The 22,885-nt window shown below is 37.1% G+C and overlaps 1 protein-coding gene across 4 annotated transcripts in view; it reads left to right on the forward strand.

Annotated features, from left to right (window-relative positions):
• Positions 1 to 6,513: 6,513 nt before the first annotated feature.
• Ano5 (anoctamin 5) overlaps positions 6,514 to 22,885 on the forward strand; it is a 100,400-nt gene continuing 84,028 nt past the window's right edge. For 3 of the 4 annotated variants that reach the window (XM_020184639.2, XM_074042899.1, XM_074042903.1), the window contains exons 1-2: positions 6,514 to 7,323; positions 12,996 to 13,042. In XM_020184639.2, the coding sequence (XP_020040228.1) occupies positions 7,284 to 7,323; positions 12,996 to 13,042 (87 nt within the window). In that variant the 5' untranslated portion in view covers positions 6,514 to 7,283. The remainder of the gene's footprint in view (positions 7,324 to 12,995; positions 13,043 to 22,885) is intronic. The other variant, XM_074042897.1, reaches the window with a different exon arrangement.

The following is a 22,885-nucleotide window of genomic DNA, read 5'->3' on the forward strand; positions in this document are numbered from 1 at the left end:
TGCTCTTACCGCTTGAGCCACACTGCCAGCCTCAGCATTTGGATTTTTAAAAAATACAAAAATATCTTATTGACAGCAACGAAACTGTGTTTGTAGCATTTCTCTCATACAGTGGATTCTACCCATTCACTATACTCTTCTGAGTGTCTTACATGCAAAGACATGGGTTAATGTTGTCTGTCTTCTGTGATGTTCCTATAAGTTTGTTATTAAAATACACAAAACTAAAAAATATAGTGAGCTAGAATTTGAAATCAATTCCATCACACCATTAATTATTAAATTTCCATTATCACTTTTTTTTTTTTTTAAATTATAGGTAGTACTGTGGATTGAACTGAGGGCCACACACTTGATAGGCAGGCATTCTACCACTGAAGTCATGGCCAGCCCAAAGATAGTGTCTTTTTTATTTTTTTGAGATAAGGTCTTGCTTTGTAATATTGTCATTTTCATAAAAGAGTATTAAACAGGGTGCTATAGAAACCAAAGAGGAAGGCAGTACAGTGATAGCAGTAGGAAAGGAGAAGCAGCAATGGATTTTGGCTGTTTTCCAAAATTACCCACTGTGGCTTTTGACTAGATAAAACTATTTTCAATAAATGATGAGTGAGAAGTTTTAAAAGGAGAAATGACAAAAACCCTAGTAGTTTAGATATATTTGGTGTGTGTGTGTGTAGGTGGGTGCTGTGATTTGAACTCAAAGCTTTATACTTGCTAAGCAGGCATTCTACTGCTTGAGCCACATCTCCAGCCCTAGATATAAATTTAAAAATGTTGACAAAATCAAAACTGGCTTGTTTTCACTTTGAAAAGCATTGTGATTAAGACCATGAACTGTCTAGTTAGGCTATTCTCAATTTTGCTCTGTCTTTTAATAGCATTGCAGTTCTGGGAAGTTATTTAACCTCTTTTAGCCTCAGAGTCCTGAATTTTTTTGTTTTGTGTGTGTGGTACTGGGGTTTGAATTCAGGGCTTCACATTTGCCAGGTGGGTGCTGTTGTACTTGAGCCATTCCACCAGCCCTTTATTCTGTGTGTGTGTGTGTGTGTGTGTGTGTGTGTGTGTGTGTGTTGGGAATTTTTGAATTGCAATCCCCCAGATCTCTGCCTCCTGAGTAAGCTAGGATTATAGGTGTGAGCCACCAGTGCCTGGCCTGAATGCTTTTTTAAAGAAATATAATAATCTTGTTACTTTAGCTTGTATTTCCTCTAATTGTGGAGCCTGAGGTAAGACTTGTATAGAGAAAGATTACTTTGGGAAATGATTCCTAGGAAGAGGAGTGGGGGGTGAGAAGAGTCAAACATGAAAAGAAAGCAAGCCAGTCAAAGAATGGTATTGAGCTGGCTACCATTGTAGGTAATGGAAGTCAGTCTTCCTGGGGAAACACTGAAGAACTACGTAAAGTGCATCTCAGAATTGCTCCTCCAAAGAACAGGAAAGAAGAATATTTACTAAGCATCTGTAATTGTTCAGAGTTGTCCCATGTCATGCTAGCTTTTTCCTACTTATAGATTTGCATGTGCTAGAGGCATGGATGTGCATAGGTAATTCACATTGTGATGGTAGAGAAGCTCCACATCAGAAAACATAATATTCCCAACAATGTTAAGGCAAGATCCTGTCAAATTATGGTTTAAAACTAATTGCCAAAGTAAAGACTAGAGTAAGAAAATTGAGTCAAAAAAAGGATACCTAGCAAATATTCAAATAAGAGTAAGTAATATAGTTATTAGTCACTAACTTAAGCTAATAATGACAACTGTAAAAGTAGAAGATTTGGGATGTTCAAGTAATTTAGGGAAGATTGATTAAACGTTATATTTATTCAAATTGGGCTCATGGTACAACATATAAGTGACATCCAAATTTCTTATGAATTAACAAATTTTCAATGAGAATTTAGTGGGAAGCTGAATATTGGAGAGCCTCATATAATTGACAGTTAATGGAAAAGTATAGATAAATAACAATGGTTACTGGTGAAAGAGCTAAGAAAATCATAACAGGAACAAGAGAAAGATGAAGCATTAATTTAATATCTACTAGATGCTAAAGGCAGCATTATTATTTAGTGTCATAACCACAACACTTGGTAGATATGATTCTTTCCATTATATAGACTAGGTAACTAAGATTGAAAGAGGTTAATCCACTATCCCCAAAGTTACACAAGCAGCTAAGGGAGAATTTAAAACCAGCAGATTGGCCTGGTCCAGAAATGCTTACTCTTTCACATCACACTGTTTGAAGAGTGGGAGAGTCAGAGTTATGGAGAGAGACTGAGAATGGTGCAGGTCTTGAAAGACATTGTGGAGGATTTAGAAAAAGTGTCTGGATTTAATGACTGATACAAGGCAAGGAAAGATGACTTTTGAGGGAATCGTCTCTTTTAGTGACATGGTAAGGTAGAAAAGAATATTTGATGGCTAACACAATGTAGAGTCATTGGATAGAGTCTCCTTGGTAATGTTTATTCATGGATGAGCAGAGGGACTTGATAATACAGAAGTACCCCCATTTTTACTATTTGATGCAGGTAGCATAGAACATTTGAATTTATTTTGGGAGGGGGTTGTTTATGTGCAATAATCCTAAGCACCTCCTATTTAAACAAGAGGATGCAATCATGCTAAAGGATACCCTTTGCTGCAGGATGGTAGCAGCACTAAAACTGAGGGGTCTTAGCTCTCTCTCCCTCTTCCTGTCATTTGCTGCCCTTGCTTGCTTTCTCAAGAGGCAAGGCAGGAGATTGGTGTTCATTCAGGTGGTAAGCTGAATTCCTGAATTACTCTTTCTTACTCTGCTGACTTCAGCAGTTTCCTAAGGTAAAATTTATAGTTCTTTAGAATTAGAAAATTAGTTTTCTTAATAGCACTTGGCACTTTTAGAGCCACAGGCCACTCCAAGAGTGTCATATGATTATGCTCCCAGTTGCTTAGAAGCCAGAGGCACTGGAGCAGTGGGCTACTAGCTGGATTCAGGCAATAGGAAATTTGATGATAAGACTTTTTATCATGTTATTCTTTCAACAGATATTTACTGAGAACTTCTCTGTGTCAGGCACCATCCCAGGTGCTACAGACATGAGAGGGAAGAGAAGGCACAAAACTTCAGTTGCCATTGAAGCTTATATACAAACAAATATGCATAAGCAAATAAATACATAAAAGTTAGCAAGCAATACTGGAATAGCCACAAATGGCACATAGTAAGTGGACAGTGGTGTGGAATTGTTATTTTAAAGTGATCTGCAAAGTTTTGCCAAGGAAGTGATAGCTGCATGAAAAACTGAAAGATGTCAGAATGAGTCTTGAAGCATCTGCATGAAGATTGTTATTAGAGAAGCCCAGCAAGTGCAAGGTCCCTGTAATGGGAAACTACTTGTGTTTGAGGAAAAGTAATACAACAGCATGGCTGGAGTGTGGTTGGGGAGGGGAGAGGTGGGAAGTAACAATGGAGAGTCAGCTAGGCCCAGATCATGTAAATATAGCTTTTACCATCCTACTGGCAAGAATTGTGTTTGGATTTTTCCTTGTATGTGACAAGAAGCCATTGGAAGACTGAAAGCAGAGGAATATCATTTGTAACTCTAGCTGTGTCACAGAGATATGGGAGAATAATGACTACTTGGTTCCTTATCTTTTAGTGAAGTGGTCTCCATAATCTCTTTCATATGGGAACTGATGCCATTTTTCTAATTAAAATGGGACATGTTATCCTAAATCCTGGCAAATATGAAGCATGTATGTGAGTACTAACTATTAAACTGTTTTGTGATGACCAGGATTGTTGCACAGTTCAGCCTGTAAAGTAAGCTTTTTCTCTTTTTTTTAAGGAGTGGGAAGAATGCAAGGTCATAGGTAGAGATGAAGGTGTAGCTTTTAAAAAAATCTAGGGCTGTTGGTAATGGTCTATAGTCTAAAAAGTAAGGATTCAAAGTGATGAATTTTGTAAATAATTTGTCCTCTACTTTAAAACTATGGGGTAGGGAATTTCTGGAGACAGAAAAATGTCTACATACTTTGGAGAAATGCGTGAAGCAGCACCACCCACACTTAGTATTCCTCTCTACTGGTAAATCTATTACTTAACTTCTGGAGTCAATAAAATTTTCTTTTGCTTGCTACCTTTAATGCATGTACTTTACTTCGCTTTCACAATGACCTCGAGAGAAGCTGCAGTAAGAATTTTAATATTCAAGAAGCGACAAGTCCTAAAACAAGCCAACTCATCTCTCCATGCTCATTGTAGTGCCTACATTTTCAAGGGACACAGGAAAGGGGAGAACGCAGGTCATTTGAGTTCTGGTACAAAGCTCCACACATTGGAGAAAGTAATTTTTATGTGGATTTACAGGGATGTTGAAAATGCATGGAACATATGACATTTTAGGACTAAAAAACAAATTGCATGGCAATTAGTCAAAACAGGAACTTAGTCTATGAGTCAAAACTTTGATATGTAGAGAAACTCAGACTGATCTAGACCAGACTGGATGTGCCATATTTTTGCTTTAAATATCAGAAGGGGGAGAGATTTTTTTAGTTAACATCCCAAGGTCTTTTCTGACATTCTAAGTCTACATTATGAGCTTAGGCTCTTCAATATGGGTAAAGGCCACTGGTTCAATCAGGCTGCTAGAATAAAAAATCCACATACAGATGTTGGTCATGTTTAATTTTTACACACTCAGCTTTCTTTCACACAACGTAATATTGACATCTCTGCGGAAGGAGGTGACTTTCCTAAAGCAAATTCACACAGTTACTCATCACCTGGTAAACAAGTATTTCAAGTTGACAGTTTAATTGCCAAAATATCACCATTTATATCTTTGCAGCTTTGCATGTATGATTTAAATAATTTTTCATGCTTTTATACAAGACATAAAAGGCAAGTCAAAGGTACTACCAGATGCCTGTAAGAGTAAAAACAAAGCATGAAATCATGTAGAGGGCTAAAAATGCTCCACAACTTTTGGGTCTCAACACCATTCTTAACTACGTATTCAATTATATTAAAGGAACATGTATTCATTATTGAGAACCTAATTCTGGAAATGTGCAGTTAGACTATTCAAAGGCACAGAATAGAGATGGAGGAAATGGACAGATCTTAAAATTATGAATCGCTATGCAACAAAAATATTACAGTGATTTGAATACAGACTATTTCTCAAGATCTAAAATGCTGTGGATAAGATATGGACCTTTACCAAAGAACACAGTTTCTTTTTGTTAACAAAGAATGTTGATAAAACATAAGCAAATTCAATATCAAAATACTCCATTTAATTTTGGACAAACTAAACAACATGTAATGTCTTCTCCCACATGTTATTTCTAATAGGCACAAAATCAAGAAACATGAAAAAGATCTACATGAGTTATAGAAAAACAATTTTGTCTTTATTTTAATTTTATGTAAAACAAAGTGCACACCCATCTGTTTACTCACAATATTGACCTACTTTGTATGTGCAATGAGAACATTAAAAACATTCATGTTATCAAAATTTTATTATTACCAATGTTTAGTTACCAAAAGGTAATAACCAAAAACTTGTAATTGCACATAAATGTATTGCTGGCCTTCATATATTCACTTTTCAAACACAACTCCAAAATACATCAAGCAGGTGATTGCTTATAGTCTTGAATTCCTTGTCCAAAACCGTTGTATTCCTAGAAGTTTAAATAGGGAAGAGATAGATAGTATTTAAAAAAAAAATGATTCTAGTTCTGCAGTAAACCATGACCTTCACCAAACACTTCTTTCTAGTCTGTTTTCCTCATCTGTAAAAAGTGATTCTCGGTTCTAAAACGTCAGTAGAAGGGTGGGGTGGACAGAGAGATACAGTAGAAGAGTAAAGAAGAAAGTCAAGTTTTCTTTGATCACCTCTTCCTTATTCTCAAATCACTCCAACTTTGTCCCAAACTCAGTCACTCCTTCGGCACTACCCAGGCTGTGAGCGTAGATGTCTACTTTACCTTGAGCTTACCATCTCCAACCTATTTTTCCCTCCTAATTATTGCGGAGCTGACAGTCAATAGGGTCTCATAAAACAGCCAATTTGTAGGGGCCTATGAGGGGTGGCACTACTCACAGTTTCATGTGGAAGTTCTGGGCAGTGTAGGGCTCAAGGTACTACGAGCTAATTTTAGTAGTAGCTAAATTTATAACATTCTGTCCCGAGTATTATATACATCGTGCTCCTCGCAACACCCCTAGGAAGTTAGAACTATTCCTCTCACCTAAAGATGAAGAAACTGAAGCTTATATGTTATCCAACTTTTAAGGAGCAGAGACTGACTTCGAACTCTGGTCTCAGAGTATGACCTTCCCCTAACTGTAGAAAATATCCTGTTCAGCATCCAGGAGGTAGGGCAGGGCCCAGAGGAAAATTAATATCCACACTGACCACGTGGAGTCAGCTGGAACCTGGGAGACCCTGGCCATGCGCCTTAAAGGGGGAGGGGTTCCTTTAAGGGAAGGAGGTTTTTTTCTCACCAGACAAAAAGTAACTCCCGAATTGGGAGGGGGGTTCTCCGAGTGGCTCTCCTGGTGGGTAGAGAGTCACCCTTGGTGGTGGAGGACCTGGCTTACTGTCTGAGGCTGCCGGCATCTGGCCTACCATGGGGATCCCGAGAGAAGAAGGGTTTTGAGAGAAGTAGGGCGTGGGCCCAGCAAGTGAAGTAAAAATAGGGAATCTACTGGGAGCCAGGGAGGGTCAGGCGGCCCAGGAGGCGGAGGGCCCTGAGGGGGAAGGGCGCGTAGAGGAGTCAGAGCCTGGGCGCTCCTATGGCCAGCGCCCAGAAGAGCCTGGCGGCCAGGAGCCAGCTGGGCCCGAGGGCGGGGCGCTGGGTGTTGAGGATGAGTGGCGTGGAGAGAAGCAGCTGACAGGCCAGCTGGTGGAGGTAACGAGTGAGAAGAACTTGGACCAGCCGAGCAGTCGGGACAGGTACTACAGGGGGAGGGATGAGAAACCCCACTACCTGAAGAGGGTAGAGGAGCGCAGGCTCAAGGACACAGAGCCGGTGAGTAGTGTGGAGGAAAGCCATTACCAACTGGAAAAGAAGCCCCAGTCAGTGGAGTTGGACGAGGAGGCCGGGGAGAGCTCGGCAGAGACCTCCGATTTTGTCACCGCCCTGGAACCGGAACTGCAGTTCCGGCAGCCTACGATCCGATTCAGTTGCTGCGCCTCCAGAACGTCTCGCTGTCCATCGCAGCGGTTCCTTGGTCCCCGCGTCTCAGGCATCAGTGTCATCAACGAGCTGGCGATGATGGGAGACCCCCATCTCCTACAAATGGTGGAGGAAGGTAGGAGGCCGCCGCGTGGAGCGGGGGATGGGCGGGCTGCCCCGGGTTCCCTCCAGCCCTAGCGCAAGGACCTTGGGGGACGTTGGTGGCGGTGGGGCCTGAGTCCTGGGGACGTTCGTTGAGCGCGCCCCGCGAGAGACAGACCACAGGTCTGGCAGTCCTTGTTTAGGATGGGCGGGGTGAGTTTTTCTGCGCCCCGCGATTTCCGTTGCTGCTTCTGCGTGACAATGACATGCAACCAGCCTGTGCCCCTGAAGATCTGGGGACCACCCCCCTTGCTCCCCTGAACTGCCCTGAGCCGCAGAATAATTCAGAGGGAGGTGCGCGCTGGACGTGCACTTTGCTTGCGGATTCCAGCTACAGGAAAGAGGGGTTTCCCAAAGACAGCCTCAGTTTAGAGTGATGACAGTAATCCCCCGTGGAAAGAGCTGCCACTTGAGTCCTTTTGCCTACCTCTCTTTGCCAATTACCAGTCATGCGTTGAGATGCTTGTTAATAATGGGAGGGGCAGGCCCTAAGGTCTATTAGCTTGATATTCTTATTCTCTTGGGCATGCTACTGTTTAAAAAAAAATAAAATAAAAAGCTTTAACTGCAGCGTTAGTTCTATTGAGAAATATTTGTCCATTCTTTGCTAAGGTCTTTTCTTTGGGCAGACCAATATTCTGTGGATCTATTCTTGTAAACGTGTTTTCCTAAAAATGCACGTATTTTTCTGCTGCTATCTCTAAGACCTCAGTTTCTGTTTTCTTGTGTTCTTTAGTGTTAGCTATAAATGTGAAAACAATTTCTTGAAGTTATAAAATATCTGAGCTACTTTTACTATTCAATCTTCAAAGGGACTACGGAATACAAATACAGTATATTATTGCATCTTTTCTCACCCCTTTTAGAAACAGTTTTATTGAGATGTGTTCTGTGTACCATAAAAGGCATCCATTTAGAGTTCAGTGGTTTTCAGCATATTTACCGAGTTTTGTAACTATCGCCTTAAAATGATTTTAGAACACTTTCTTTGCCCCATATTGAAACCTTCTTGGCAGTCATTCCCCATCTTTCTCACTTCCTATCCTTAGTTGCAGACAGCCATTAATGTGTTTACTGTCTCTATAGATTTGCCTATATATAGACATCTCTTGTAAGTAGAATCATACAATATATAGTCTGTTGTTAACTGGCTTCTATCTCTTGGCATGTTTTTGAAGTCATTCATTTATATTGCCAAGTCTATTATAGAGATGTCCCCACCTATCTATTCACTGAGTAGTGGACATATGGGCCATTTCCAGTTGTTTTGTTACTGTGAATAATGCTGCTATGAATAGTCATCTGTAAGTGTTTGCATCAACATGTATTTTCATTTTGGGGAGTATATACCCAGGAGGGGAATTGCTGGATCATGTAGAAGTTCCATGTTGAACAGTCTGAAAGACTTCTACTGTTTTCTAATTGTCTGCACTGTTTCACATTCCTGCCAATAATGTATAAGGGTTCCATTCTCTCTGCATTCTCTCTAACACTTGTAGTCTGTTTTTATTATAACATCTTAGTAGTTATGAAATGGTATCTTAATGAGATTTTGATTTGCATTTTCCCAGTGATTAATGTGTCAAATTTTATATATTTATTTGCTACTTATTCATGTATTTTGGAGAAATATCTATTCAAATCCCTTGACCATTTAAAATTTTGGGTTGTCTTTTTATTGTTGATTTGCAATAGTTTTTAGTATATTCTGTATGAGTTGCATTATTTGATGACTTGCAAATATTTTCTTCCATTCTGTAAGTCCTCTTTTTTTATTTTGTTCTAGATGGTGTCTCTTGAAGTTTATACCCCCTTCTTTAAAATAAAAAATAATTTGAGGATAGAAGGAACTAAAGCTGTTTAAAAATTTAAATGTTGACAAATGGCTCTGCTAAATGATATAATAAGTGTATTTGCTAGGGAAAATGTTATTCAGTGGCGAAAAAAGTCAAGTAACTTTCAGAAGTATAAAATTGAAAGTCCTTCCCATACTCACTTGATGTTTTTATCCATTTCTGAGAATTATTTCCTGTTGCAATTTCAGCAATCTAAAGGTCTAAATATATTTTTTCAGCCTAAAGAATTCAGTAATTCCTTTTGATCTGACCTTTTGAGATAAAACTATGAGATAACATTACAAAATTGTGTTCTTTGAAGAAAAAATAGAGGGAAATGTATATGATGCAGCATTCTCTTCATAATGAATAAAGAAATATTTCTATCTAGCATTACAGAAATTAACTATTACACTCTTTCAGTTGAAAGTTTAATGTAATTTAGCTTCAAGTTGATATTACTTGTAGAAACTATACTTAAAATTAGTAACATTTTAGTGTGAGGTCATATGCAGCATAAATCCATCCCAGGAAAGTTTCAGAACTTTTTCCCAGATGATTTCAGTTTTGTCTTTTCTTGGCAAAGTCCTTTTCTATTTATTTATATAACCTCATGTGATCAAAGGTGTTCTTTTGACATGGATGGAGGTGGAAAAAGATTGAGAAATACCATTTATTTGATGGTTGAATCTGCTGACTACATACTGCTCCAATTTCTGTGTTTAGATTTATCCATACATCTCCAGCCCCAGCAGCAAATAGGCATGGAAGTATTGAGAGGAGGGCCTAATGAGTGGGGTGGACGACCTTCCTAGATCTAAGATCAGAATATAGATTATTTTGCTGGATTGGTTTTGTTGTGCATTACTTAGACCTCTGTTTTTACTGGGGTTTTATGAAAGTGCATTGTAATAAAGATGTGCATTTTAATATCAACAATTGAGAAGATTTTTGGTAGCACACTTTCAGATATCTTTTTTCCTGAAGTTACTGACACAGTTATAAAAACAAAAGTGCTGGCCAAAGAAAGTTAAAAATGTCTGAGTTCCATTGCATCAATTTTTAGGAGTTACTTATATTTCTGCATTTAGAACTATAAATGGATTTCTTAGAGCAAATTTACCTATCTATGTAAGCCTCAATCATATGTTGTGTGTTTCCTAAATTACTTTTGATGATTAAATAAGAAAAAGTTAAACAGTTGATTTACATGTGATGTTTTCTTTCCAGAGAAAGAGTTAAATTAATGCGCTATTTCTAAGATTTGTTACCTTTTCTTGGAGTCTTTTTCTTCATAATTGAACACATATGCAATCAGTGATCTCTAGTTGGGTATTTTCCTACTATCTACCACATTTCAAAGTGAAATTACAACAGGAAAGTGTAATAGACATTTAAGTAGTTATGTAAACAACACTCCTAGTAAAATGTTAATGTTGACTGGTTGTTCTGATTTGCCATGTTCATTCTTTAGTTGAGGAATGAACAGTCAGCATTAGAAAAGGCAGTTTAAAAGTTGACTGTGAAGCTGCGTGCATTAGGCACTGTGTTTAATAAGACTACTGCTATTAGTCATGTGAATATTTGATTTCATATGCTGTTGTGAGCCATTTAACAGTGGGGCACAGTCTAAGAATTATATGATTTCATAGATGTGCAACATCATAAAGTATACTTACACTTCCTGATGATATAGCCTATTACAATACACTTAGGCTGTATTATGGTTTATTGGAACATTGTCTTGCATGTGGTGTGTTGTTGACAGAAATGTCATTGTGTCAGCTTATGACTGTATTTTATTTTATGCTGCTGGTAGGAGTGTAAACTGAGAAGACCATTCGGTAAATGCCAGGGTTATTTTTGAACTCTGAGTTTGCTGGACACTATATTCTTAGTAATGTTCTTTTACTGAAAACTCAAAGCTAAGTCTTTGTGCTGATTTTATTTTGGGGCACTTATTTGGTGATTCTTTGCAGTGATTGGTGTCAAACTTTTCTATCCAGGGTTTCTAGCTTTAAGGAAGAGAATAGTCATTTCTGTTCCTTTTAGAGGAAGTTGGGGGAATACCCAAATCCTGACTTGGAGTTGTTGGGCTCAAATTCTGCCTATTGAGATGGGTCTCTGTTTTGACAGAGCCATGTCTTTATACTCCATGAGTGTGGAAGTGTGTGTGGTGTGTGAACATCTGTGTGTATGAGAGAGAACAAATGAGCAGTATGTATGTGTAGGGGGGAACACAGAGTGTAAGAAAATAAATCTAGCCTCTTAAATCTTTCTGTTTTTCAGAAAAGTATACAACTGACAAAATATGCTCCCGAGGCAATTTTGGGCAAGACCTGAAAGGACATTATCTAATATAGAAAGGAAAAGTGAGCCCGGGAAGAAAGCAGTTGTTCATTCTAGGGAAGGGAAGCAGTGAATTTAGAGGTTAAAGTGTGGAGGAGGACTAGGACTGATGGGAGGTAATCTCAAGAATTTGTAGTGTCCTTTTTCTAAATTCTCAACTACATTATGTCAAGTACAGACAGCAGTTTGAAAATGTTTTTCATCTAGTTGTTTTATGATAAATGGAACCAAAATAATTAGGTGAGGGAGAGTTTAGTGCTCCCTATTTTTCAACTTCTTCATAAAAATAGAATTACAAAATGCTCTATAAATCTAGCTAAAGACATGTACTTATTTGATTGTTCTGACTACTTTTGTTCTCAAGAAAATAAAAGTCTCCTTAAGGCAATGCTCAAATACCACAACTTGAGAGACAAAACATATTTTTTCTTAGAACGTTATTCTTCATCTATTTGTTATAAGGTGTGTTAGGTCATTCTGTGTTGCTATAACACAATATCTTTACAAAGAAAGATTTATTGAGCTCCCAGTTTTGAAGACTAAAAGACAAAGACCAGGTGGCTCAGTGATTCTTCTGTCCATTAGTGATTTGTATAATCTGTTAAAAGGAACATTGCAAGTTACAATTGCTTCCGTTTAATATATTTGTTTAATATTGCTCTGTCAATTGAATTTTGTTTCTTCAGTAGTGAAAAAGCTATGCAAATGGTAGACCTCTATTTTCCATATATTAACTCTTCCTAAAATACAGTTATTGCAGAAGACTTTCAAGTGGTAGCAACATTTTTTTTTATTCCCATAGTACTATTTTCTCCAAAAATACCTTTTTATGTAGGGGAGTTTTGCTTGTGAATTATTTCTCCATGTTTTTCCAAGTTGGAGTCACTAGAGAATAAGAATCAAAATTCTACATGTAACATTTTTTAGTGTCAGAAACTTATTTGAAGACATTTCAGTCCAAATGACTGAGTACATAACCATTATGAAGATATCCATGTATTAAGAAAGCAATTTGGCCTATTTAGAAACTGGCAGGGTTCTCAGAATGCTTTCCCAGAAACCAATCTGGTTTAATTCCAGGAAACAAGCAGAGAAAACGTTAAATCTCCTAGAGTGGGAACCAGAGGACACCATTGGACATGCCTAGAGGATATTTTCTTTTCGGTGGTTTTTGGCTCTGTATGGATGACTACGTTGATCAGAGTTAAGTTTGTTAGTGAGTGAGATTATAAACTACACATCAATATTTGGTGTTCTTCCCCTAGATTATAAACAGTTTTAGTGAGATGTCTTTTGAAGGATATTTTGAACAATTTAACTGCAGAAGATCTATATTTTCTTTCAATATTCTTTCTTTGAATTTTATTTGTTTGAATCTTTTTTTCTCCTTATGTAGACTTGTAGACAAAGTCAAACCAGTTGGCCAGTGTAACATATTTTTCTTTTTTTTTATTTCATCTAGGGCTAAGAAACACTGTAGATAAGGAATTCACTGCCCAAATGAGTGAGGTAAGTTAACTATGTATGTATTAGCTTCCATGTAAGTAAGAAACAAAGACCAAGGCGAGGTTAGCAATGTGTATCATATGAATAGTTTAGTTTTTGTAGCTTAGTTATTTTCTCATACTACATTCTTCCTATTTTGTCCTCTAGCCTGTTCATCTTTTAGTAAGTAAAGCAAATCTCCATTTACTTGCAGACTTAACATTAGATCTTTCTGATGTTCATAGTAACAGAAACCCATCCTTCCAGAATCCTTCCAGGTTGACTAAAGGCTGGTGGGTTGGATAAATGGGCTGCTTAAGTGATTGACCTAAGATTCCCATAAACTATAGGATTCCTTTGAAAGCTCACTGACCAACAGTTCTGAGAGAAACAGTGTGAGATGTTATAGGGAACAAGTGTAAGTTTGAACTTTTGAGCTTTTCTGTACAATGAACTCAGACATGCTGTACATTGATATGCAAGATGACAGTATTCAGTCAAACCCTTTGGCAGAGTGTGATGCTGGTTTATATGTGACAGCTTTTTATATTTCAATTATTATTATGTGATATGATCTTATTGGTGACTTTGCTGGAATTCAAGAGATTCAACCTGAATTAAGTAAGCATATTAAATACAATGATAAATAATAAAATTAAATACAGTTGGCTTTCTCTATCTGTGGGTACCACATCAGTAGATTCAGTCAATTGAGTAGCAAAAATATTCAGAAAAGAAAATTGCATTTATAGTGAACATGTATGGACTCTTTTTTCTTCTCATTATTCCTTAAAGAGTGCAGTGTAATAATAATTTACATAGTATTTACATTTTATTAGACATGATAAGTAATCTAGAGATGATTTCAACTATGCAGAAGATTGTGTGAAGGGTAAATGTAAATACTATGCCATTTTATATGTAAGAGTTGGGCCTTCAGTGATTTCAGTAACCATAAGGGATCCTGGAACCACTCTCTATGGATACCTAGGAATAACTATACAACCTGTAAAAATATAGGATTCTTTTAACCCAAGGCTTTCTTTTAGTTATATAAGCCTTTAAGAAATACTACAATTCAGATTTCTTCTATACCAAGCGTAAACATTCTAAAAGTGTTTTACAAAATAATCATCTTGCTAGGTTCTTGTTGACACTCTGTGAGTGTCTCTCACAGATGTCCTTAAACTGGGTTGGGGTGTCTAGTCACATAGACATCTTTAAAAAACATATTTCTTGGGATGACTGAAATTTGTGCTTTAGGAAACACATCCTTGCAGAATAGCTTGGCTGGGTAAATGTGCTGGATAAACTGGTTGACTTAAGATTCTCCTAAATTCTAGGATTCATGTAAAAGCACAGTGATCATAAAGCTGAAGGGAAACAGAATACGAAAAGACAGGACTATGAAGATCATATATTCCAGTGATTTCCCACAGTGTGGTGTGTAGACCACCTGAATAAGAATTATATGAAGAATTTCTTTAAAATTCAGACTTTTGAGGTCAGGCATGATGGCTCATGTCTAGAATCCCAATTACTGGGGAGGTGGAGATTGGGAGGATTTGAGGCTAGCCTGGGTGAAAAGTTAATGAAAACCCATCTAAATAAACAAGCCACACATGGTGGTACACATCTATAATCTCATCTGCATGAGAAAGGTAGATAGGGAATTGTGGTCTGAGGCGTCAACAGGCAAAAAGGTCCATATCCTTTCTGAAAATTTAGTAAAAGTAAATTGGCTGGGGGCATGACTCAAGTGGTAAAGCACTTGCCTAGCAAGAGCAAGGCCCTGCTTTCAAACCCCAGTATTGCTACCACCCCCTAAACAACAACAACAGCAAAAAGCAGACTTTTGAGGTAGAGCTTTTGAGGTAGAGCTTACCTTAAGGATAAGGCTGAGAGGGTCATCGGTTTTAAAAGTTAGCTCAGGTGATTCTTATTGTCACCAAACCCTGAAAACCTGTCACAAAGCAGTCACCACAACTAAAGTGACACAGCATGGCATGGAGAATACACTTAGGAAGCCAGTCAGTGAGTCAGGATACTTATTTGAGAAGTAAAAACGTGAAAAATAAAAGTTTCATGTCTTTGGAATGGATTCAGGGAAGAGTTGTCTTATGAGAGCAACTGACCAAATGTACATCACAAATATGTTTTCATTTGCATTTTGTTCCTATTGACATAGAAATAAGGTACTTCTTTCAGACCTTTATATGTATTGTTTAAGTTAACTTTAGTTCCACTTCATGCTCTTTGCCGCTACACAAATATTTTGTGTATACATATGTATGTACAGTCAAACTTCTAAAACAGAAAAAGAATTTCAAGTCATATGTATGCTGTTTCTTATTTCTTTATATACTGCAAGAGCAGTGGATCTTATTTCTTTGACTTCAGGTTCAGATAGGTCTTCATTTGAAGTACTTTTCCTCAGATTTTTCAATCTGTATTTGCCTTACCAAATTGAGAAATTTATTTTTAAAACTTTATATAATAATACTTCAAAAATATGATTTTTAGGTTTATTTTTTAGTTTTGCTTTTGTAGGAAGACAAATGATAGAATGAATTCAAACCTAGGATAGTAGAAACATCAAACAAATTCCTCTTAGACACAGCCTAAAGTTAATGTTTAGCATATCTTTTTCATAAGGCATACTTTGGAGTAAAACTAGTGTCTTACCGAAAAATAGAAATAAGCAGTGGTAATGTTTGGAATTAGTAAATGGATATATTATTAAACCAATCAGTTCAAAAGTAACATTAGCTGTTGCTTCTAGAAAATGGGATTAGAAAATTTTTTTTTTCCTGCTAACTATAGCTAAAACTCTTGGACATCATGGAGGGGACTTTAAGAGTAAGAAGAAGGCAGACCAGCAGGCAGCCATGGGACTTATGGAACAACAATGAATTTAGTTCCCTGGGTTTATTCTTTATTTCACAAGTTGCAGACTGGATGCTACAGAAGCCAGCAACCTAGAAATGCTGACATAGGCAAAGAAATCTTCAAGAAATGCTTGTTTTGTATAGAAAAACAATGACCCAGGAATACAGAAATGTTTTAGTCAATAACTGTTCTATTGCAGCTTAACACCATAGGAAAAAAATCATGGTCCTATCCCCCCCCACTGCACCAGAGCTCAAAGAGAGATTAGATTTTTACAACCCTATACCTCACCCCTTCATAGTATCAGTGGAGACCATGTGAAGAGCATAGACTTCTAGCCCCACTAGTGGTAAAATAGTGCCACAACACTTGTAGGGGAAGAGAAGCCACTTCTACCACATCCCCCATCATGGAGACCCTGGAGATCGTTTGGGAGCAGTAGAAAGACAGCCTTGCTCTTCCCATCCATGTTGGAATCAGTGAATTCCTACTGATGACCTTGAACTACCATCCTGACACAGCAGTAATGAGGAACAATTCTACTGTTACCCTATTCTGGGTCAAAAGAGGCTGCATTGGAACCTGGGTTTCTACTCCAACCAGGTAATGAGAGTCACTCTGTTTATCCTTCCAGAGTATTACCATCAGATTTGGGTTAAGCCTAGTTTCAAAACACAATACCTTAAAAGTCCATGTTTCTATAGGAAATGATTCATAATACCAACAGCCAGAAACTTCTCAAAAAGAGTGAGAAAAGAGATCCCAATGCTGTTGGAACAGCAAAAATAAGTAAGTAACTAAATAAATAAATAAAAGTCATAAAGATGAGCAAAATGGAAATTTTGAGAATTGAAATGTATTATAACAGAAAAAAGAGCAGCAGAATTTAAGGGACAGAGAAGAAAATAACTGGATTTAAAGAGAAAAATTACCTTCTGAGAACAGTAGAGAGAAATGGGCTGAAAAAATGAGTAAAGTCTCAAGGACCTATGAGACTATATATAACAAAAAGTCTAACATTCATGTCAGTAAGGTCATCAGGACAAAGAAATTGAACTAGAAGCATATTCAAAGGAACCATAGGAAATAGGTTGTCCAAAGACTTGACCCACAGATTCAAAGAACTGAAGAAACCGAAGACAGGGTAAACCCAAAGAACTTCACATGAATCTAACTAAAACTAGTTCTGACAATGAAAGACCAAGAAACAAAAAAAAAAAACCTTGGTAGCAATGAGAGAGAAACATCCCTTAAGTCTAAGGGAAAAGTAATTAAAATGACAGTAGCTTTCTTATCAGAATTCACATGCTGAAACAAAAGAAATTGACACAGATATGCTTCTCAGTATATGTAGAGCAATGACATTTGTATTACAAACTAAAGTTTGGGGATGTAAAAAGATATGTGGGTTGTATACCTCATTTTGCTGGTAATAAGTATACATATACATATAATGTAATATCAAGAACAACCCTTTAAAAGCCACATAAATAGATATATTCAAAAATGGTTCAGATAAATAAAAAAAGAATTATAAAAACATTCAGGTAGCCCACAGAAAGTCATGAAAAATAAGAGAAAAAAAACAGGTAATAAACAGAAGACAGCAACATAAAGTGTTCGGAAAACATAGACTAAGACAAACCATATCGTGAGCTACAAAAAAAAAAAGAAAAACCTCAAAAAAATTTGAGGAATTGAAATCACAGAGTACATTCTCCCACCACAATGTAATCAAACTAAATATCAATAAAAGAAAGATAACAGGAATACCTCCAATTTGGAAACTGAAAAATATACTTCTAAATATTTTAAGCATCAAAGAAACTCTCAAAGGAAAACCAAAAACAACTAGAAATGAACCAAATGAAGGTGAAAACATAGCATATTAAAATTTGGGAGAGGATCCAAAATGGTGACTGGGACACAAATGCAGAATATGTGAGCTCTGGGAATCAGGAACCTTGCTGAGATGCTGGAGACATGATTGGCTGAGGTAAAGCACCAGGGAGAGCTGAAACTTTGGCACACAGAACCCCTAGACCATGGAAGGCTTCTCCACATCATGATACACTGAAAGAACAGACGAAGAACAGGCAGGCTGCCACTCCCATGCCACCACCTGCCTGCCAGCCCACCATGCCTCCACCCCACTGGTCCACTGGATCACTACCCTGCAGGCCTGCCATGCTACTGCCCACTGGCCTGCAATCACACCAGCCACTGTCCACCACAGGAGGTCCCCAGTACCACCAATGGCTGGTTCCAAACCTGCCTAGGAGATGAAGACAAAGAGGACTGGATGCTAAAGGAGTAACACCCAAACTACTTATATTGAAATTCTACTGTTCCTGAATAAGGGATTTTTTTTTTCTGTTTTTTTTTCTTTTCTTTAAGTGTTTGTTTGTCTTGTTCTCTGTTTGATTGTGCACCATCTCTCCCTGTTGATTTCTTTAGTTCTCCTTTTTTTTTCTCTTTTTCATTTTTCTCCTTCTTTCTTAGTTTTGTTAGTTTTACTATTGTAAATTAGCTAATACTAAATTACACATAGACCAGGGACAGAAACAGTACCAAGCGGAATGCTGGGAAGACAAAAAAGGGATGGAAACCATTCTCCCCCCAAAAATAAATTACTACAGGATTCAGAGGCAAAGGAAGAAAACAGATACCCAAATCCAGACTCCTACAAAACAAAGATAAACTATACCAAGGAACCCAATGAAGCCCACAAGAACACTCTGAAAGAAGAAATTCTGCAAGTAATCAGTGAGAATTTCATAGAGATATTATAGACATGGTAAACCAAAACATGCAGGAGGCACTCAAGAAATTCCAAGACAACAAAAATAAAGAATATGAGAAAACACAAAAACAAATAAATGAAATCATAAGAGCCCTAAATAAACACCAAAGTGAAACAGAAAACACCATAAATAGAGAGATAAATGAATTAAGGACAAAAATGGACAATATTAAAGAGGAAGTGACCCATAGTATGGAAAAACCTCAGAAAAAAGAATGAAATAGAAATACAAAACAAAATGGAAGGCCACTCCAGTAGACTTAGACTTAAATGAGCAGAAGACAGAATCTCAGAACTTGAAGATGAAATGGTAATTAAAAGAAAAACTGAAGTACCATTAGTCAGACAACTCAAGTCCTGTGAAAGGAATATGCAAGAACTCACTGACTTCATCAAAAGACAAACCTGAGAATCATTGCATTGAAGAAGGAGAAGAGGTGCAAGTAAAAGGAATTCATAATATAGTCAACAAAATAATAACAGAAAATTTTCCAAATCTAGAGAAAACTATGCCCATTCAGATACAGGAAGCCTCCAGGACACCAAACAGACTTGACCAAAATAGAACTATCCCACGACTTATTATCATTAAATCAACAAGCACAGAAAATAGAGAAAGAATATTGAAGGCTGCAAGAGAGAAAAAACAAATAACATACAAAGGTAAACCCATCAAAATCACAGCAGATTTCTCAATGGAAACATTAAAAGCAAGAAGAGCATGGAGTCAGGTCTTCCAGGAACTGAATGAAAATAACTTCAACCCTAGGATACTCTACCCAGCAAAATGATCATTCAAAATAGATGGAGCAATAAAAGTCTTCCATGATAAGCAGAAATCAAACTATATATGACCACCAAGCCACTACTACAAAAGATTCTTCATGGAATTCTGCACACAGAAAGTGAAAGCAAAGAAAACCATGAAAAGGCAGGCAGTACCAAACCACACCAGAAGAAAAGGCAAGAAAGTAAAGAGTAACATTGATTCAGCTACACACAATCAAACCCTTAAACAACAAAGACAACTATATGACAGGGATCACCACATACCTATCAATACTAACACTGAATGTTTACAGACTTAATTCTCCCATCAAAAGACACCACATGGCAAACTGGATTAAAAAGGAAGATCCAACAATCTTCTGCCTACAGGAGACCCATTTCATTGACAGAAACAAGCACTGGCTGAGGATGAAAGGTTAGAAGAAGATTTACCAAGCCAATGGCCCCCCAAAACAGGTAGGGGTAGCAATACTTATCTTGGACAAAATAGTCTTCAAACTTACAATGATCAAATGAAATAAAGAAGGACAGTCCATACTAATAAAAGGGGAAATACACCAAAAGGAAATAAGAATTATCAAACTATACGTACCCTACGGCAATGCAATCTGTTTCATCAAACATACTCTGAAGGACCTAAAAACATTTATAGACTCCAACAGAGTGGTAGATGGGATACTTTAATACCCCCCTGTCACCAATAGATAGGTCATGAAAACAAAAAAAAATCAATAAAGAAAGCCTAGAACTAAATCACACCATAGATCAAATGGACCTAGCTGATGTCTGCGGAATATTTCATCCAACTACCACACAATACACATTCTTCTTAGCAGCTCATGGAACCTTCTCCAAAGTTGATAATATCTTAGGGCACAAAACAAGCATCAGTAAATATAAGAAAATAGAAATAATCCCATCCATTCTATCTGATCATAATGCATTAGCACTAGAAATCAACAATAAAAACAACAGTAGAAAACATGCAAACAATTGGAAGCTGAACAACACATTGCTCAATGATCAATGGGTCATTGATGAAATATGAGAGGAAATTAAAAGATTCCTGGAAGTTAATGAGAATGAAAACACAACCTACCAGAACCTATGGGACACAGCAAAGGCAGTCCAATGAGGAAAATTTGTAGCCATGAGTGCATATATTAAAAGGTCAGAAAGATCTCAAATCAATTACCTAATGCTACATCTCAAAGTCCTAGAAAAACAAGAACAAGCCAATCCCAAAACAAACAGAAAGAGAGAAATAATAAAAGTAAAGGCTGAAATCAATGAAATAGAAACAAAAAAACCATACAATGAATCAATGAAACAAAAAGCTGGTTCTTTGAAAAAATAAGTAAGATTGACAGACCCTTGGCAAACCTGACTAAAATGAGGGGAGAAAACACCAAAATCAATAAAATCAGAAATACAAAAGGGGAGATAATGACAAACACCATGGAAATCCAGGAAATCATCAGAGACTACTTTGAGAACCTATATTCTAATAAATTTGAAAATCTTTAAGAAATGGACAGATTTCTAGATACTTATAATCATCCAAAACTGAATAGAGAGGATGTTAATCACCTGAATAGATCTATAACACAGAATTAAATTGAAACAGCAATAAAGATCTCCCAAAAAAGAAAAGTCCATGATCTGATGGATTCTCTGCTGAATTCTATCAGACGTTTAAAGAAGAACTAAAACCAACCCTCCTTAAACTGTTCCATGAAATAGAAAGGGAAGGAACACTACCTAACTCATTTTATGAAGCCAATATTACTCTCATCCCAAAACCAGACAAAGATACCTCCAAAAAGGAGAACTATAGGCCAATTTCCTTAATGAACATCGATTCAAAAATCCTCAATAAAATAATAGCAAACTGAATCCAACAATACATCAGAAAGATCATCCACCACGAACAAGTCGGCTTCATCCCATTGATTCAGGGATGGTTCAACATGTGCAAATGTATAAATGTAATATAGCACATTAATAGAAGCAAAGACAAAAACCACTTGATCATCTCAATAGATGCAGAAAAAGGCTTCGACAAGATCCAACAGCACTTTCTGATAAAAGCTCTAAGAAAATTACAAATAGAAGGAATGTACCTCAACATTGTAAAGGCCATATATGACAAATCTACAGCCAACATCATACTCAACAGTGAAAAACTTAAACCATTTCCCCTAAAATCAGGAACAAGATAAGGGTACCCACTATCCTCACTCCTATTCAACATAGTACTGGCCAGAGCAATTAGGCAAGAAGAAGAAATAAAAGGAACACAAGTATGTAAAGAAACTGTCAAAATATCTGTATTTGCAAATGATATTATCCTATACTTTAAAGACCTAAAAACTCCTAGACACCCATAAATGGGTATAGCAAGGTGGCAGGATACAAAAATTAACCTACAAAATTCATTAGCTTTTCTATACACCAACAATGAACAAACTGAGAAGGAATATTTGGAAGCAATTCCATTCATAATAGCCTCAAAAATAAAAATCAAATACCTAGAGTAAACTTAAGGAAGGATGTGAATGACATCTACAAGGAGAATTACAAACCCCTGAAGAAAGAGATCAGGAAGACTACAGAAGATTGAAAGATCTCCTGTGTTCATGGATTGCTAGAATCAACATAGCAAAAATAGCTATACTGTCAAAAGCAATCTGCATATTTAATGCAATTCCCATCAAAATCACAATGAATTTCATCACAGAGATTGAAAAATCTACCCTAAAGTTCATTTGGAAACACCAGAGACTGTAAATAGCCAAGGCAATACTCAGCAAAAAGAGCAATGCTAGAGTTATCACAATACTTGACTTCAAATTATATTACAAAGCAAGGCAATAAGAACAGCATGGTACTGGCACAAAAACAGACATGAAGACCAGTGGAACAGAATATGAATCCACACAGCTACACTCACCTTATTTTTGACAAAGTTGCCAAAAATATACGATGGAGAAAAGACAGCCTCTTCAACAAATGTTGCTGGGAACAGTTGTTATCCATCTGCAAGAAATTGAAACTAGGTCCATGTTTATCACCCTGTACTAGTATCAACTCAAAATGGATCAAAGACCTTAATATCAAATCAGAAACCCTGAAGTTAGTATAGGAAGGAGCAGGAAACACTCTGGAAGTAAAAGGTATAGGCAAGAAATTCCTCAGTAGAATCCCAGTAGCCCAGCAACTAAGAGAAAGAATGGACAAATAGGAGTTCATAAAATTAAAAAGCTTCTGCACAGCAATAGAAATCTCTAAACTGAAGAGAACACCCACAGAGTGGGAGAAAATATTTGCCAGCTATATATCAGGCAAAGGACTAGTAACCAGAATATACAGGGAACTTAAGAAAC

This window comes from Castor canadensis, chromosome 1, assembly GCF_047511655.1.
Source record: "Castor canadensis chromosome 1, mCasCan1.hap1v2, whole genome shotgun sequence".
NCBI classification, from domain to species: domain Eukaryota; kingdom Metazoa; phylum Chordata; class Mammalia; order Rodentia; family Castoridae; genus Castor; species Castor canadensis.